This window comes from Rattus norvegicus, chromosome 1 (genome assembly GCF_036323735.1).
Source record: "Rattus norvegicus strain BN/NHsdMcwi chromosome 1, GRCr8, whole genome shotgun sequence".
Taxonomy (NCBI): Eukaryota; Metazoa; Chordata; class Mammalia; order Rodentia; family Muridae; genus Rattus; species Rattus norvegicus.
Genome location: NC_086019.1, coordinates 223,398,241 through 223,416,170, shown reverse-complemented (window position 1 = coordinate 223,416,170; position 17,930 = coordinate 223,398,241). Strand labels below are relative to the sequence as shown.

The 17,930-nt window shown below is 36.6% G+C and overlaps 1 protein-coding gene across 6 annotated transcripts in view; it reads left to right on the top strand.

The window, feature by feature from the left end:
* The window catches only part of Vps13a (vacuolar protein sorting 13 homolog A), a 226,717-nt gene that overhangs the window by 139,330 nt on the left and 69,457 nt on the right, over positions 1–17,930 (top strand). For 5 of the 6 annotated variants that reach the window (NM_001100975.2, XM_039079915.2, XM_039079911.2 and 2 more), the window contains 8 exons: positions 993–1,207; positions 2,099–2,331; positions 4,926–5,018; positions 5,559–5,915; positions 8,259–8,360; positions 9,967–10,125; positions 10,248–10,503; positions 12,645–12,805. In NM_001100975.2, coding sequence (NP_001094445.2) covers positions 993–1,207; positions 2,099–2,331; positions 4,926–5,018; positions 5,559–5,915; positions 8,259–8,360; positions 9,967–10,125; positions 10,248–10,503; positions 12,645–12,805 — 1,576 coding nt within the window. The remainder of the gene's footprint in view (positions 1–992; positions 1,208–2,098; positions 2,332–4,925; positions 5,019–5,558; positions 5,916–8,258; positions 8,361–9,966; positions 10,126–10,247; positions 10,504–12,644; positions 12,806–17,930) is intronic. The other variant, XM_039079920.2, reaches the window with a different exon arrangement.

Below are 17,930 nucleotides of genomic sequence, written 5' to 3'. Positions count from 1 at the left end.
AGCTATTAAAGGAAGATTGCCTCATTCTTATAGAACTCATCCTGAGAAAGTGCCTTCCATTCCAAGTGTCTGCATGAGGGTTTGAGAACTGTACTTCACTATATCACGATACATGCTCACATTGGGAATGTTGATGAATTTTTAAAAAAAATATAGAAATAAATAGTATATTTAGATGGGAAATGTATGAAATCCTATGTTATGGTAAAAATGAACAAGGGACATTTTCTGTCAGTTCCCACAAGCGATCTGCTCGATCCATCTGCTACTCTGCCATGAGGTCCGCAAGCCACCCACTCCTAGATGTCTCCCTTTCAGCTGCCCTTTCTTCTGTGTGGTCCCCTAGGTGGTCGTTCAGCCCCTCCCCCCTCCTACACGCACCATCTTGTTCTGTGGGCTCTGCGCATTCTCACTTCACACGGGGAACAGAACCAGATCCACATGCTCCAAGTGCCTCGCAGTCATTTCTTTTACACACTATTCTCTTTGGCCCAGTAAAATCCAAGTTCCAAAAACGTATAATTTTGCTATCAAATTTATATGTTAAATCCTCAAAATAAATTCACTGCCAATTGATAAAGATATAAACTGCCAACCTAGACAAGATAAAATCGATCTAGTTCACCTAAATCTGAACCATCTCCCTCCATAGACTCCATCTTGGTCTCCTCCTTCCTCCTCTCTCCTTCCTAGACTTTTCCTCGCCTACCCTTCCTTCCTTGCCTTATGCCGGACCCACCTTGCGGCATAATGACATCATCCTACAACCCCGAAGAAAAGATAAACATTCAGAACTGTGAAAATTTTTAGATATAGTTTTTTCCCCCTTTGTGAAACAATTGTATTCTAGAAATGTTGTAAGTTCATTATTCCCAAGATAAATGTTCTCAGAACCTTTGTTTGCTCTCAGTAACGATAGGGAGGTCTTTAAGCTTTCCTATGCTTGGTTATTTTTAAGTTCCCATACATAAACATTGCCGCTTTGTTTTCAGAATGATAGGACTGACTGTCGGCTTTGACAAGAAGGACATGGTGGACGTGAAGTACAGACAGATCAGAGATGTTTTTGTGACTGATGTGGTTGTCCAAGAGATGTATGTTTGTGCAAGCGTGGAGTTTCTGATGACTGTTGCACGTGTCTTTTTTGATGCCTACATGACTAGTACAGCTTTAGAAACCAGTGTTCAAACATGGACTACTAGAGAAGGTTAGTTACCAAATAAAAACTTTAATGTCTGCATTGTTGCAACTATAGTTACCATGATTAGTCTTTCAATGATCAGAGTAGACACATTAAGAAATTAAAAATCTATTTTCTTAATAAGAAAATCTTAATGTGTTTTCTAAGGGGATCTGTAGATTGTGTTCTTAACATAATATTTTTATTAATTATTTTGTCAATTTTACATCATGTACCCTACACACTCACTTTTAACAGGGGCTCATGTAGCTCATGCTGTACTCAAACTCACTGATGAAGCTGAGGAACTTCTAATCCTCATGCTCCTCTCCTCCTCTCTGCCTGCTGACAGGAAGTACTGCTCTGTCTGGCCTTCATTGTTTGAAGGTGTGAATATGGGATTTGAAATTATGAGACTTGAGTGAATTGTTCTCTACAATCAGTAACAAGCAGGAGAGATAACAAACCCAACTGTTCTTTAAAATTAAACATATTACTTTAATTTAAACTATTCATAAATTTTTGCATTCACTTTTAGCTTTCATTATATAGTTTTTCTGTTCTATATTTTATATATTCATGATGATATAGTTGGAAGAGTATTGAGGTTGCAAATTTGACTTAGATCCAATTGTACCATTAAACAGTAGAGACTTTCCCCATACTCTGATTCATATCTAAGTAAATGGAGGCTTGCTGGAGGAGCGTGTTCATAGCATTTGCACAGCTACTTCAGCTTACATTCCTATGAAGAGGGTCGTGGGGAGGATAAGTCCTGTCTCAAAAAGAAATACACAATAAATGCCTTTCAGATGATGTTTTTTTAATTTTTCATATTGAATGAAGTATACCTATTCCTCTTAAACTCTTCATAAGTAATATTTGTAATCAAAATGTATGTGTTTACTTTTATTTTAGCACCTGTACAGGAATTAAGGAAGTGGGAAATGAATATTCTTATTAAAAACCCAGAAATTGTGTTTGTGGCTGACATGACAAGAAATGATGCTCCTGCCTTAGTCATTACGACACAGTGTGAAATTTGCTGCAAAGGAGAACCTGAAAGCAATACGGTGACTGCTGCCATTAAGGATTTCCAAGTCAGAGCATGCCCATTTCTTCCGGTCAAGAGAAAGGGCAGAGTCACCACTGTGAGTTCAGTATCTAATAATCTTCTCAATTGCAATTTCTTTTGCGCATTACTGTAACCTCTTCAGAAAATGATTACTGTCTCTCTTTTCAGTCTTGTTAAAATTGACTTGCTATAGTTCTCAGTGCTAGCTGGCTCATGAATAAGAAAAACGGGGAAATAGAAAGTGGAATCTATGACTTGGCTGTTTTGGGATTATAGTTCTTCTGTTCACCATGCCCTTTTGGCTTGGGTATAGCTATATAACCTTGAAAAGCTCTGTTAGACGCCCTTATAGGAAGGAGAGGCCATGACTGGACAATCCTCATGCTCCTGACCTGGCAGCCTAAACCATAGGCCAGATTTTTAACGTGATTCAAGGAGCTCAAGAGCAGATCAGTACATGTTTACAGCAGCTGTGGACCAGTTCAGAATCTGTGAATGGGAAAGTGCAGCAGGCGGTACTGCGATCCAGAGTGCGTGTGTATTGTACTTTACATTCTTACTCCTTGCTCATCCAGCCAATAAGTAAATCACAGATACATTCTGGCTTACAGAAGTATTGATCTTATGTTTTAAAAATTAGGATACAAAGTAGTCTACCTGCCCTTGTACAGTTTTAGAGCATAGTAGCGATACACTTCTCTTTCTAGAAACATGATGATGGTTACTGCTAAAGCTACCAAGAACACTCTTGGTAGAAATATCACCAAGAACAGTGCCTCTCCCTCTTCCCCGCAAAAGCACATAAAGAACATGGTATAGGAACATTGAGGGAGGGTAGGCTCAGTGACAGAAAACTTGCAATTTATGTTTTTCTTTTGTTACTTAGAAAGTGGAACTTGTGACAAAATTCTTGTATATATAGTTAGGGAAAATAACAAGTTTCCTGGTTTCTTGCTGTGCATAGCAAAATTCTAGGAGGAAAAGAGAAAATTTAAACAAAGAAGCAGGACTTAATGCTTTCAATAATTCTCAGACTTTCCAAATGAAGGGAAAGCAAAGTCTGAAAACCATAAATGGATGCCCAACGTGTAAAGGAGTATGGTAGAATATGACTGTGTGACCGACTGTGCAGTCTTTCTCTAATGAGACTCTCAGGAAACTTTGGAGACGGTGAGATATTACTTGGGAGAGAAGCGACTATCAAGAGCCTAGAGGTTACAGTTCTGCTTGCCATAATTAGGAAGAAGTTAATTCAATAGTTATCCAGAATTAGTGAGGTTACTGTACTTACAGTTTTTCTTAGTGCTCTGCAACTTTAACTTTTCTGTAAGGTTGGCCTTTTTATATCAATTTTACTGTGGAACACATAGTATCGCAGACTTCAGTATAGTGAAATAATGGCATAGCAGCCAGAGCTTCATGCGTTTTTCAAATATTTAAGCATATTCTTTTTTTTTTTTTTTTTTTTTTTGGTTCTTTTTTTTCGGAGCTGGGGACCGAACCCAGGGCCTTGCGCTTCCTAGGTAAGCGCTCTACCACTGAGCTAAATCCCCAGCCCTTAAGCATATTCTTTAATAGTCTGGTAAGTCAGTGTTTGCTATGCTTGGTTAAATTTGGTGCATGTCAGATAAGCCCCTCAGATTACCTAGTGAACCTTCAGAAGTAAATTAAGTGGTATATCTTCTTACCAGCAGGACAAGTGAAATAAAATGAAGTTGCTGTGCTATTTAGCTGGTGGGACTGAATCCTCCGAAAATAAGTACAGGAAAAAAATTCTACATTTTACTTAGGGGATATAACTTGAAGCATCCTAAGGTCATGACCTGAGCATTTGCAAGCTATATAGTCCAAGCTTCGTAGCTCTTCTGCAATTACAGTAAAGCTATCACCCAGGGTGCTAGTCTTCTGAAGATCTCCCTCAGAACTCATTTTCTTCGCTTTTGTAGAAGACTCCCATTATCACATCAGGTTCTTTCTAGACCTGCTTTTATTATCATCGTTTCTTCTAGGCCAGAGTAAATGACCAAAAGAATGCTCTTATCAATGCTGGGAACTACAGTAACTTCAAGAACTGAAGTACTAGCAGCATTGATGTAATTGTCCAATCACTGGGAACTATCTGATAGGTTACCATTGTATATGGCAAAACCTCCCTGTCATTAGTGTGTGCCAGTAGTGTTTGAGGTAAAACTGCTGCAGATCAGTTGATCTGTGTGTGACTAGCTTACGTGCTCATACCCAACATCAGAAATACTTTTGTTACCATTCTTGCAGATCTCAGCATTCGCTCTGAGGTTCTTAGACTTCTTTAAATAAATGTCAGAATTGGGGTGTAGAAGATAAATGCTTCTTTGTGCATTGTCATATTTATATTATTGCTAATATATTTGTTTATATTTTATTTTAATAAAAATAATAGTATGTCAATTCACTTTTTAGTTATATTATTTACTTTTATTTATTTATTTTTATTTATTTATTTTTTTTGGTCTTTTTTTTCGGAGCTGGGGACCGAACCCAGGGCCTTGTGCTTCCTAGGCAAGCGTTCTACCACTGAGCTAAATCCCCAGCCCCTATTATTTACTTTTAAAACATAATTATTATTAGAAAAGAGTTTAAGCAGAAATATTTTAAAACTTAAATATGAGTTTAATGATTTTTATTTTGTAGGTTTTGCAGCCTTGTGACTTGTTTTATCAGGCTACTCAGTTCGGTACAGATCCACAAACGATTGACATATCAGTAAAATCTCTTACACTAAAGGTAAGTTAAAGCAAACATTTTACGTTGATTTAGTGATAGGTCTGTCTCAGCTACTCAAGAAGCTGAAGTCTAAGAGTTATGAGTGCTTGGGCTCTGTCTGAAGTACAGAGCTCTAAGCCAATCTTGGCACTTTAGTGGGACCCTGTCTAACCACTACTACTACCACCAGAAACGGGACTGAAGTTATTGGTAAAGCACTTGTAGCATTCACTGGGCCCAGGTTGTACCCCTGGCTCACAAAATGAATAAATAGTTTTGGAAGTGTATATTTTAACATTAAAAAATATTAATGGAAACTTCATGATGTTTGCTATATTTTATTGACTAAGGACTGTTTCATAGTTGATATCTAGTATACATACAATTGTCATATTTAATTGGTTTAATAATAACAAATATTTTAACAAACTTATCTAAAAATTTTTATAATAGAAAATTACATTTATTGTCTATAGTACATTTCTAGTTCACACTTAATTGAATTTTTCATGTTCATTCAGCAAATATATGGGATCCATTTTTAAATTTTTTTTCATTTAGGTTTCACCAGTTATCATAAATACCATAATAACTGTTACTTCAGCACTGTATACAACTAAGGAGACTGTCCCCGAAGAAAGCACTTCTAATGTAGCACATTTATGGGACAAGAAGGATACAAAGAATCTAAAAATGTGGTTTCTTGAAGAATCAAATGAAACTGAAAAAGTAGTTCCCACAGATGAAGTGATGCCAGGAGGAGAGACACTGAACTTAAATATTGATTCTATTTTTATTGTTCTTGAGGCTGGAATTGGTCATAGAACAGTTCCAATGCTATTGGCAAAGTCAAGCTTTTTGGGGGAAAGCAAAAACTGGAGGACATTAATAAACCTTCACTGTCAGCTTGAACTGGAAGTAAGTGTGTATATAAGGTTTTATAATGCTTCACATAGAAGGGATCTTTCCTTCTATAAAGAATATAAAGCATATAAAGAAGGGATCTTTATATCACTGTTTAAATTGACTATATTATAAATAATGATACTGCTTTAGCGCTTTTAGAAAAAAAGTTTACAAATTTATGCCCTGGAGTGGTTGCTGTGTGTGTGTGTGTGTGTGTGTGTGTGTGTGTGTGTGTGTGTGTGTGTGTGTGTGTGAATATATATATGTGTGTGTTGCTGTAAAATTATAAAAAATAAAAACTGTCTTTAACCCCAACTAGGTCTGGCACCGCAGTGCCCTAAGATATCTGCTGGATATCTTGCTAGAAGCACACATTCCAATTCTGTGGTGGCCCAGACCAACTGCCGCACTTTCCTACACTCAAATCGTCACATAAAAGAACACACAGCACAGTAACCTTTGATCCAGTTGATAAGATATAATTGCCCACCTAAACATACAAAGCCCTGTACACATCCATACCATAAGAAGATTTATAACAACCTGTAAAGCGTGGAATCTTTTTTTTTTTTCCACATGAACTATATAATGATTAAACAACTAAAACATAAGAGAGTAATAGTCCTAAAGGACTAGGCAAAACAAACAGTGTTTCAGGAGATCCACAATAATAATAATTGTGATGTAAAACCATACAGCGTGGAATCTTAACGTCAGCCTCCATATTGTCTCTGCCTACTTTCTCCCCCTCCTCTTCCGTTCAGTCTCCTCCTCTTCCTTCAAACTTTTCTCCCGCCCATCCTTCCTTCTCGTCCAATGACAGGCCTCATTCTCTCTTCTACCTGCCTCACCTGTGACATCATCCCACATATATGTTCTACACACACACGCACACACACATTGCTTTTACGTGTCCATACTACATGTTTCAGCTGGTTTTTATAACCTTCAGAGGTAATACAATGGGGACGAGGGTGACAACCCAACAGTGAGGAGCTACTTGCTCTTCCAGAGATCACAGTCTGATTCCCAGCCCCCATATCTGTCAGCTCACCACCTCCAGCAACTCTGCCCCTGCCACTCTGGGGAAACCTGATACCAGCTTTGGCCCTCTTTGGGCATAGGCTATATTGACACAAACACTCATATGTACATATAAATAAAATGAAAATCATCTTTTAGTGAGATACCAATAGATAGTTGAAAATTCTCATTTTTAAGAACTAAAATGAATTTTTTCTTTGAAAAGGTAGATTAAATGTATGAATGCCTGGTAATCTCTCTTAATTATTAAAGAGTCACTACTAGGGATATTCTTGAGGTATACAGTGGTTGCTTAGCATATGCGAGGCCTTGGACTCTAATTCTAAACCCCACAAAATTTTTTTTTCGAGAGAAAAAAGGAACCACAGTAAATATTTTTTACCTTAGAATTTATAAAATTATTTTCATGGATATTTCAGATAAAATTAATTATGAAAGAGGCTGGAAATACAGGTCAGTCATGGGATATATGTATGTGTAGCACTAATCTTAATACCAGTGCTGCAGAAACAGAAAAATTACATGGTTATCTCCAGTAATACTTAATTAAAATTATTTCACTTCATATTTATTAGAAAATAATCTAATAGTCTATATTATAAAAGTGAGGGTGAAAATTTAAAAGCTTCTATTTTTAAATGAAATAGAATTATGTCCTAACAGAATCGTAACTGATTATGACAACACTGCATGTTTTTAAATTGTGGTTAGGATTATAGGCATTTTGTAGAGGACTTCATCTGTGCTATCTAAGAGGTTCAGGGCTCTCAAACACTGAAATCAAGCGGAGGGCAGGAAAGTTCATTACAGTACCACAGACACACTGCATCTTAAATCATAGTCATTGGTAGTAGATTGGCAAGTTTTCAGGTGTCAGTCATAGGTAATAGATGAATGCAGGACTTGCTGCTTGGTACAGGAGAGGCAGCAATGAACGGTGTGCTTTTGAAAGGGTTATAGGGTTTATAGAAAGACTCTGGCAACCAGGGTTCAATTCCCAGGACCCATGTGGTGGAAAAAGAAAGAACTGACTCCTATAAGTTCTCTTCTGACTGAAATATGTGTACATATGTGTAAATAAATGAATGTTAAAAGGAGGTTCTGTTGTACTTAAATGTGAAGGTGAAATTTGGTCTCCAAAGGTAAGCCAAATGAAGAAAGGATGGAAGGAGTATGTATACACAGCTACTGACACGTAGATGATACAGAAGAACTAGCACACTCACAAGGCATGGTGGCGAGAGATAGCACTTTAAAATTATTTTACATAATAGAATGTTTTATTTCAAAAACTAAAAATTCTCATTTTAGGTTCACTATTTTAATGAAATGTTCGGTGTTTGGGAACCTTTACTGGAACCCTTAGAAATTGATCAGAGTGATGATTTTAGACCTTGGAATCTTGGCATCAAGGTATGTATATGTATGTTATTTTCTTAAAGGAGTTTCAGGTTTGCTACAGAATTGTCAAGTATAGTTCCTGAATATATCCTCTTCATATATTTAGCCTTATTAACAGGCTCAATCAAATTATATTTGTAGTCTGAGAAAGAGCTTAAAAGGAAAAGCTTTCCAGAGCTTTTGAGGATATCCATACTACATTACACAGTTTATTTTATTTATTTGCTTATTTACTGATTCATTTGTTATTTGTTTGTGGGTGGTTGATTCGTATGAATATATGTTTGTACAACATACGCCTTCCTAGTGTCCACAAAGGCCAGAAGGGATCAGAACCTCTGGAACTGGAGTCAGACCATTGTGAGCTGTGAGTCACACTTGGGTCCTCTGCAAGAAAGCAAGTATTTAACCACTGAGCCATCTCTTAAGCCCCATATAAGACCAGAGATGAAACAGGTTTCCTTAAAGTGAAAGAATGTTGACTATTGCCCTACACTATAGCTATGGTCAATCCCAAATTTTCTTTGTTCTGTGAGTGGACTAATTCATTCCTTCCTTCCTTCCTTCCTTCCTTCTTCCCTCCCTCCCTCCCTCCCTCCCTCCCTCCCTCCCTCCCTCCCTCCCTCCCTTCCTTCCTCCCTCCCTCCCTCCCTCCCTCTCTCCTCCTTCCCTCTCCTTTTTTCTTTCCTTCCTACTTTGTACCTCCCTCCTTCATCCCTACCTTTCCCTAATTTTCTCCCCCTCTACTATTTCTTCCTCTCTATACCCCATTGAACATAGTATGTCATGTGTTTTAATAAATTGTGAATTTATTTAATCCTAAGAATCTGTGCCTTTAAATAGGTGAAGTTGTGCTTGTAAAGCAAGAAATTATCTAATTATAACAATGCTTCCTACCTATTGATGGACTCTACTTGTAGACACATCTTTAGGACCTTAAAGTAATGTAAAATATCCCTGAGCTCAAGGCCAGCATTGTCTACAGACGAGTTCTAGGATAGGTAGGACTACACAGAGAAGCTCTGTCTTGAATAACCAAGAGAAAACAAAAAGTAAGGTATAATAACAACTGAATATCTTAGCATGCCTACCATATCATATTTAAATGATTTCATTTAATTCTTTAGGTTATGTCAGATGATTTTGTTAAACTAATTTCATTGGTAGTTTTTAAATTAGACTGTATATGGGCCACATTTTTTGAAAGAAGTAGATAGTGCATAATCTTACAAATTCCCCAATACCACGTTGCTTTGCTACTTGTGTGTGACTGTGTCAGTCCCTAGTTCTGTTTCCGTTACCAATACCCTAAACTGTCTCCGTGACTGTTGTGAAGTGTATGCTCTTGATTTACCTGAAGATTCCATATATTCTTAGTTACTTTCAAAGTTTTTCTTTCTTCTAAATTATCAAATTTATTGTATAGAATTTATTTTCCTTTAGTATTTCCTCCTGTCAGCTTTGTGACACTACTTGGTAAGTCCAGGAAATTTCATCAGGCAGTGTAACCCATGGGTCCATAACTCTCTCTCTAATGATATTTGTTGTTATTTTACAGATAAGTTATGTTATACTCCAAAGACAATTCTTTTATTTCTAATTTTACTTTATCCTTTAGATGAAAAAGAAAGCAAAAGAGGCCATTGTTGAGTCTGATAGTGAAGAAGAGAACTACAAAGTACCAGAATATAAGACTGCCATAAGTTTTTTTTCCAGAGACCAATTAAACATTACACTGTCCAAATGTGGCCTTGTGATGTTAAGTAATTTAGTTGAGGTAAGAAAATACAAGTATTTGAAACTTTAGGTATTGAAACAATGAGTGAAGTTGTTATTTATCTAGTTACTATTCTCATGAACTTGTCCCCTGTGTCATTTATTCCCCAATTTCCCTGTTAGGCATTCACTGAAGCTGCTACTGGATCTTCAGCTGTCTTCCTCAGAGATCTAGCACCATTTATGATTTTAAATTCTCTTGGACTTACTGTCTCTGTTTCACCAAGTGATTCTTTTCACGTACTTAATGTTCCTTTGGCAAAATCATATGAACTGAAAAACGAAGAAAGTTTAAGTATGGATTATGTCCGAACTAAGGACAATGATCATTTCAATGCAATGACCAGCCTAAGCAGCAAGCTCTTCTTCATTCTCCTTAGTAAGTGAGATCTTTCCTTCTTGGGGCTTTGTAAAGTTATTTTCACTTTTGTAAAGCAATTTTACTTATTTGTAGTACCTTAGTAGTTTTTTTTTATAACAATATGTTTTCTAATACATTGGAAACTATATTAATTACCTTTCTGTTAGTGAGATAAAACAGTATGCCTGATGCAAGTGACAGCAGGAGGACTGTTTGACCTTATGGTTCCAGAATGTGAGAGTCTCTGAGGGCAGAGTAGAGGCAGCAGGCATGGAGATTGCAATAACAAGGGAGCATTCACATGGTGAACTGCAAAGAACAGAATGACAGTGGATCACTTCCTCCAGAAGGCCACACCTCCTAGTATTTCTTAAACAGCACTGCCTGGTAGGAACCATTTATTCAAATGCCAGAACCATGAGAAAACAATTTCATTCAAACCACCAAAGGGACATTATAGTCCTCTCCAGTATGTTGATTTCTTTGGTCATTAAATCTTGGTATTTCTTTTTTTTTTTTTTAAGAAATCTATTTATTTTATTTTATTTTTTGGATATTTTATATATTTAAATTTCAAATGTTATCTGCTTTCTCCTCTTGAATACCCCTTCTCCCCTCCCCCTGCTTCTATGAAGATGCTCCCACTCCCTCCCATCCACTCCCACCTTAACACCCTGGCATTTCCCTACACTGAGTCATCAAGCCTTCACAGGACCAAGGGCTTTTCCTCCTATTGATGCCAGACAATGCCACCCTCTGCTAAGTATGTGGCTGGAGTCATGGGTCCCTCCGTGTGTACTCATTAGTTGGCGGTTTAGTCCCTGAGCTCTGGTGGGATTGGTTGGTTGATATTGTTGTTTTTTCCTATGGTGTTGTAAACCCTTTCTAATCTTGGTATTTCAATTTCCGACTTTGCTTGTCCAGAGCATGGTATTATTAGAACATTGACTAAGGATGATAAATGCGAGATCTTACTTAGCTTTTCCTTATTGGTGTGAGTGTCAGATGTTCTCACTGTGTTCGTTGTGACTAAATATGCATTTTACAAAAGTGAACAGATTTTTAAATATTTGAATTAATACAGATGTTTTCTTGGTTTTCATAGTGTAATTTTTTTAGACTTAGTTTATGTGCACAAATGTCTGCCTTTGTGAGTATATTGTACACCACATGCTTATTTCATTCCTGGAAACTGGGGTTATGGATGATTATAAGCTACTATTTTGATGCTGGTAATTGAACCTAGGTTTTCTGAGAGAACAACAAGTACTAGTAACTACTGAACCATCTCTCTAGCCACTTTAAAATCTTAATATTTTGCCTTTTGATGTGGAAGTCATTTGTGCTTTCCACAAATTATTTTATTGGAAGTTAAAAAAAAGTATGTAATTTCCTTAATTGCTGTAAAATCGTAGGGTTTTTTGTTTTTTTGTTTTTTTGGTTTTTTTTAAACCCATCTACTCTGATTCTCTGGCATTTCAGTAAGATACTGAGGGCAGTATTTGAATGGGTGCCATCTGAAAAGTTAACTAGACATAGAAGGCTACAAAAATATAGTTATTCCCATCAGGAAGTAGTGTTTAACTGATAGAACACTACTGGAACATTGTCTAGGATGTGTTATTACTTTTACCTGTCTCTGAGAACTAGTTTTAAGAGTAAGGAGTCAAATTTATACAAGTTAAGTAATTTCACTTCCAATATAATATATAAGTTTGGTAAGTGTATGTGAAATTTTCTTTAATCAAATCTAAGTTGTATCTTGAAGGTGTCAGAGTTAGAAAATTAAAAGGGAAAACTGTCCTCACCCTGCTGTCTCAGTCTCAGGAAGATAGAGACAGTGGTTATTATGACAGCAAACTCGCAATAATTATTGTTGAATTGTATAACTGTTCTTCTCATTACTGTTTGCTTTCTTAATTGTCATGGTTTTAGGTTAAATTCCTAAGTGAGAAATTTTTTCAGTTGTGTTTTTGCTAAAATGCTTTGAAGGATTAAGGTGAATATTATCAAATTAGGTGACTTCTTAAAACAATCCCTTAATGTTGATTATATTCAAAGACCTTTTTCATTTAGTAAATAATCTGGTATTTAAAATACATTTAAAATTATTATGTAGCGAATTCTAATTAACTCTGGAGTATCTGTATTTAATTTAGCACCTGCTAACCACTCTGTCGCCGACAAGATTCCATTAACAAAAGTGGGACGCCGTCTGTACACTGTAAGACACAGAGAATCTGGGGTTGAAAGATCTATCATTTGTCAAATTGACACAGTTGAAGGAAGTAAGAAGGTAACAATCCGCTCACCAGTGCAGGTATGAAGTTAAAACAAAAGGTAGAGACTCTTCGTATGCATGTGTTTGAAGTGGGCGGGGATGTAGCTCAGTTGCTAGAATGTCAGCCTTCCTGAGGGAGCCTGGAGTTGATCCCAGCACCACACACACACACCTGTACTGGCATACCTTTGTTGTCCCAGCACCCCAGGGATGAAGGCAGCAGGGGTCATCCTTCTTTGCTCAGTCAGTTTCATGCCTGCCTTGGGTACAAGAAACTCTGTTTCAGAAAAATGGAAAGAGAAATACTCAACCAGATCATTGCTAAAAGATTACGAACCTTTGCAGAGACATAGCCAGTGTTAGGACTCTCATCATCAGTCCCCCCTGTGACATGAGTAGTGGAACAGCATCCCTGTTTATACAGCTGCTTTATACAGCTGTTTAGTATTTTATCGAAAGCTTCATCATAGTTTGCTTAGTCTTTATAGCATGTTTATATCTTAATAAAACTATCAAAGATATTATAGACTTATTGAGATATACACAATACAGCATGAAGTTTAGTTTTGATTTAAAGATACACTTAAGAAACTTTCATAGTCATTAAAGGTAATGAATGTATTTAATACTCTAAAAACTTTGTTGTGTCCCCACTTTCTCTTCCTACATATCCATTTAGCTCGTCTAAATTTAGTATAGGCATAATAAGGAGTAGAATTTGGCTTTTTTCATTCAGCTGCATATGTAGCTGCAGTGGTTAGAGAAGTAGATCTTGTTGTGGAGAATAGCACCTTTACATTTTGAGTGAGTCTTTTGTTTATGTAGAGGTGAGGTTTGAGGCTCCTTCCCAGATGATCTTTTCTCCCCAGATTGTCACTGGCTTTATCTATTAGTGATTAATTCTACACTCTCTGTTTTTCACTAATCTGTTTATTGTTATGCCAATACCATACTTTCTTAATTACTCTGACTTAGAGTAATAAATCATGGTACCCCACCTTAATTTTTCTAAGTTCTTTTAACTATTGTATTTTCCTTTTTAAAAAATAATATGGGCTTTTTATTATTAATTTTTTACTTTAATTATCTATTACTATAATTCAGAATACACATTATTATAATATAGTCATAGAGAATGGCCACTTTATTAGAGTTGCATACTTGTTCTAGTAGATTTTAACAATTATACTTGCAAATAAAGACATTTTTACTCCATATATTTTAGTTGATCTTTTTTTCTTGCCATTTTTATATTTATTGAAAGGATATAAAAATATTAATGTGATAAGTGACCTAGATTTTCAAACATTAAACAACAATATTCCTATTTTAAATCCTTGTCTTAAAATTATTAAATTTCTATAGTACTCTTAGATTTGGTTTGCCAAAATTATGTTTAAAATTTTTGCATTTATATTCATAAAAGATCTTGATCTAATGTAAAACTATAGTTTGAATTGATCTAAGAAACTGGTTATTAAGTGAGTACTTACACTAATTCTGAGTTTGGAATTTTCCAATTGTTAGCAAATTTATTTTTTTTTTACTTATTTATAATTACTCATTTTAACATAGCTTTATACTAGGAATAATTTTATGACTATAAGCCACAGACTTTATTTGAAGTAATTCAGCTATATAAAATATTTTTGTTTATGTATTTTTAGTAATACAATATTTTGATTATTCTTTTGCAAACTTCATAGTGTATCTTGATCACATTCAATCCCCACTTCTCCCTCCCAGCACTTCCCAGATCCATCTCCTTCTCATGCCACCGCTTGTGTCTTTTCTATTGTTATGATTTTTTTTTTCTTTTTTTCCGGAGCTGGGGACTGAACCCAGGGCCTTGCGCTCTAGGCAAGCGCTCTACCTCTGAGCTAGACTATTTGCAGTATATGTTCTGAATTTCTGCCTCTTAAAATCTTTGTTCTTTTTTTTTGTTTGTTTGTTTTTTGTTTCCTGACCCTTAAGTAGACATTGTGTTATGTTTTAATTGGAGGTAGACACTCCACAATCAGTTGGCCTCTGCATTTACATCAATTGTGGCTTTCTATAATGATCTTTGTATGCCGTGATAAGTTGCTTTGACAAAGGGTAAGAACAGCATTAAAATTTAAGAGATTATATTGATTTAGAAACGTGGCAGTAATACGTTCGCCTTTGTTTTTTTATAGTGCCAGGCCTGAATTCGCTCCTATCGAGAACACCTTAGTCTAGTTAGGTAGTTAGGTGGCTTTCGGTTAGCCCCAGAATTATATCTTTCAAATGTCTTGCCATTGTCGTCATTGTTGTGCCTAAGGTGGACAGGAACATTGATTTGGATTTTCTTCCACGGCAACTAGGAGGACTCTTCTATTCTGTGAGAACCAGTCTTTAGGAGGAGACTTCCAGATCAGCTTAATTCCTCAAAGTTCTGTGTCTTAAGTGTGTGGTGTTTGGCAATAGGGCGTTATTTCTATTTCTGGAAGGCACCAGTGACAATAAGAATACCCTGTATTGTTTTGAGGACTTTCTGTTACTTGCCTCACCTACATTTTAAAATGTTTCTTATGCCTGGTACTGGGATTTTTGTTAGTCAATTTTTGAAGGAAACATAGTCTTCCAAAGTGGCATGACTTAAATTCTGTGTGTGTGTGTGTGTGTGTGTGTGTGTGTGTGTGTGTGTGTGTGCGCGCGCGCGCGCGTGTGCGTGTGTCTGTGTCTGTGTCTGTGTGTCTGTGTATTTTATATATAATTTTAATTTAACATAAAATGATTACCTATGGTTTTTTTTTAAATGTTTAGCCACCTTCAATCTTTGCTGTTTAACAAAAGGTGATGCTGCACTGTGTTACACAGAAGCAAAATGCTTTAGAGATTATTACCAAAATAATCTTTATTATTGACAGTTATAATTCACTATGTTTGTCATGTTTTTAAGTATGAATTTCTTGCATTTAATAAAGAGGGAAAATAATGTAAAAAATAAAATTTATATACATGATTACACAGCAAGTAATTAATAGTGTCAAGCTTCGGTTTTAGGGTTTTTATACCTTTAGATCCCCTTAGTGTCCATGTTGATTACACTATTTTGCTGTCAATGTTCCTAAATGTAGGAATAGTGAGAATGACTCAGCTACAACCTTATTTTTCATTAGTGTATAAGGATCAGACATTTCGTTTCTACCGCTTTAGAGCCTGGGTCATCTGAGTCGAGGCACCAGCACTGGTGTTTGATGGGAGCTGCAGCTAAATGCTCTGCTTCCCAAGCAGTGCTTGCAGTGGGTCCTCATCAGTGAAAATCAAGGAGCAGGACAGTATGAATGTGGAGCATGATGTGACTTGATTATGTTTGCGCACGTAGCCCCCAACTGATGTCACTGTTTGAAAGTTGTGAATATTTTAGAAGCTGTAGTTTCTCTGAAGAAAAATGTTCCTGGTGGACAAGATCTTGAGGTTTTATATCTGAGACCCAGCTTCTGACTAGCAGTGTAACCAGTGGCCACCTTCTTCGACAATCATGCCTTCCTCACCATGGTGCACTGTGTCCCCTCAAAGTACAAACCAAAAGAAACCTTCCTCCTTTAAGTTGCTTCTTGTCAAGTATTTAGTCACAGATTAGTCACAGATAAAAAAGTAAATCGCATAAAAGATTAAAATGGAAATTGCTGCAGTGTGTGTGTAAGTGTCTGTAGTTGTGTGTCTGTGTTAGTATCTGTGTGAGAGAGTGTGTGTGAGTGCATGGATAGATTACATTTTTTATTATCTACTATTCTTCACCTTTCTTTTTCTTAGAATTTTCTCTTTTTTCAGTGCTATTGTCTTTTTGATTTTTAAAATTGTTATTTATGTATATTGATATTTTTCTGCATGTATGTCTGGATAGCATTTGTATGCCAGATGCCCACAGAGGCCAGACAAGGGCATTGGATGTCCTGGGAGTCGAATTCTAGGTGGTTGTGAACTGCCACGTGGGTGCTGGGATGAAACCCTTGTCCATGAGAGTAGCTCTGACCTGGGGAGCCACTGACCTTGCTCCATTGCCGCTCACAAATACTAAATTTGTTTACGTCCCAATGTTTCCCGAATTAAATCTGATTGGGAAACAAGGAGACAGACTCAAAGGCCTCAGTAACTAACTGAATATTTTTAACAATACTGGAGCCTTAGAATGGATTTACATCAGCAGTTAATTTAATATAAAATTTATTTGAGATTATGACCAGCACAAATGTGATCACATTTTTAACTGTCTTGACCTTGTATAAGTGGTTACAGATGTGAGTTCATGTCCAGAGGCCAGCATTTCACAGTACTCCTCCTTCCTGCAGCTCTCCTGCTTCTCATGTTGTTCTCTGAATCTCGATTGGAGAGAGGGAGAGAGGGAGAGAGGGAGAGAGGGAGAGAGGGAGAGAGAGAGAGAGAGAGAGAGAGAGAGAGAGAGAGAGAGAGAGAGAGAGAGGAAAGAGATGCATGGAGCCAAGACAATTCAAGGCTCAAAGTTTATTTCTGTAGCTCCAGCTTATAAGCACGTCAGCGCACAAAGCTCCTCTTGAGACAGTTCCTCTATAGACTAAGCACAGACACGAGTGTCTCTTGGCTGCACACCCTGCTCTCTGACCTTGGCTATGCAGTCTGCTCTCATGGCAGTACTCTGGCTTTCCACAACTGGACAGATTCTTCCACAGTTTCATGCGTTTATAAAGTATGTTTTAATTGTCATATCTCTCAACTCTCTTCTTCAGCACCTGTCTGTTGTACACCCTGTTCCACACACATTCCCTTCTTACATTCATACAGGGTTTTTTTGTTATAATCACTCAATTTGTTTAATTAATTTGTATTTCATACATAGGAAATATATATATATATGCCTACATACTATAAGCCAAAATAAGCTATAGTATTATTGTTTTAATATGAGTTTTGTTTATTCTTGGTAATTTCATGCCTCTATACATCATATTTTTACTATATCTATCCCACACCCCATCTCTAAATGCTCCCTAAATCTCTTCCTCTTAAATCCCTTTCCCAACTTCATGCCTTTTTATGTTTTTTTTTTTAAATAGCACAATGAATCCAAGTAGTACTGCTCGTAATGTGCATCTGTATAGGCCTATGCATTGGAACAGGAACAACACTTCTGAAGAAAAGTGGCTCTCCCTCCCCTAGCAGC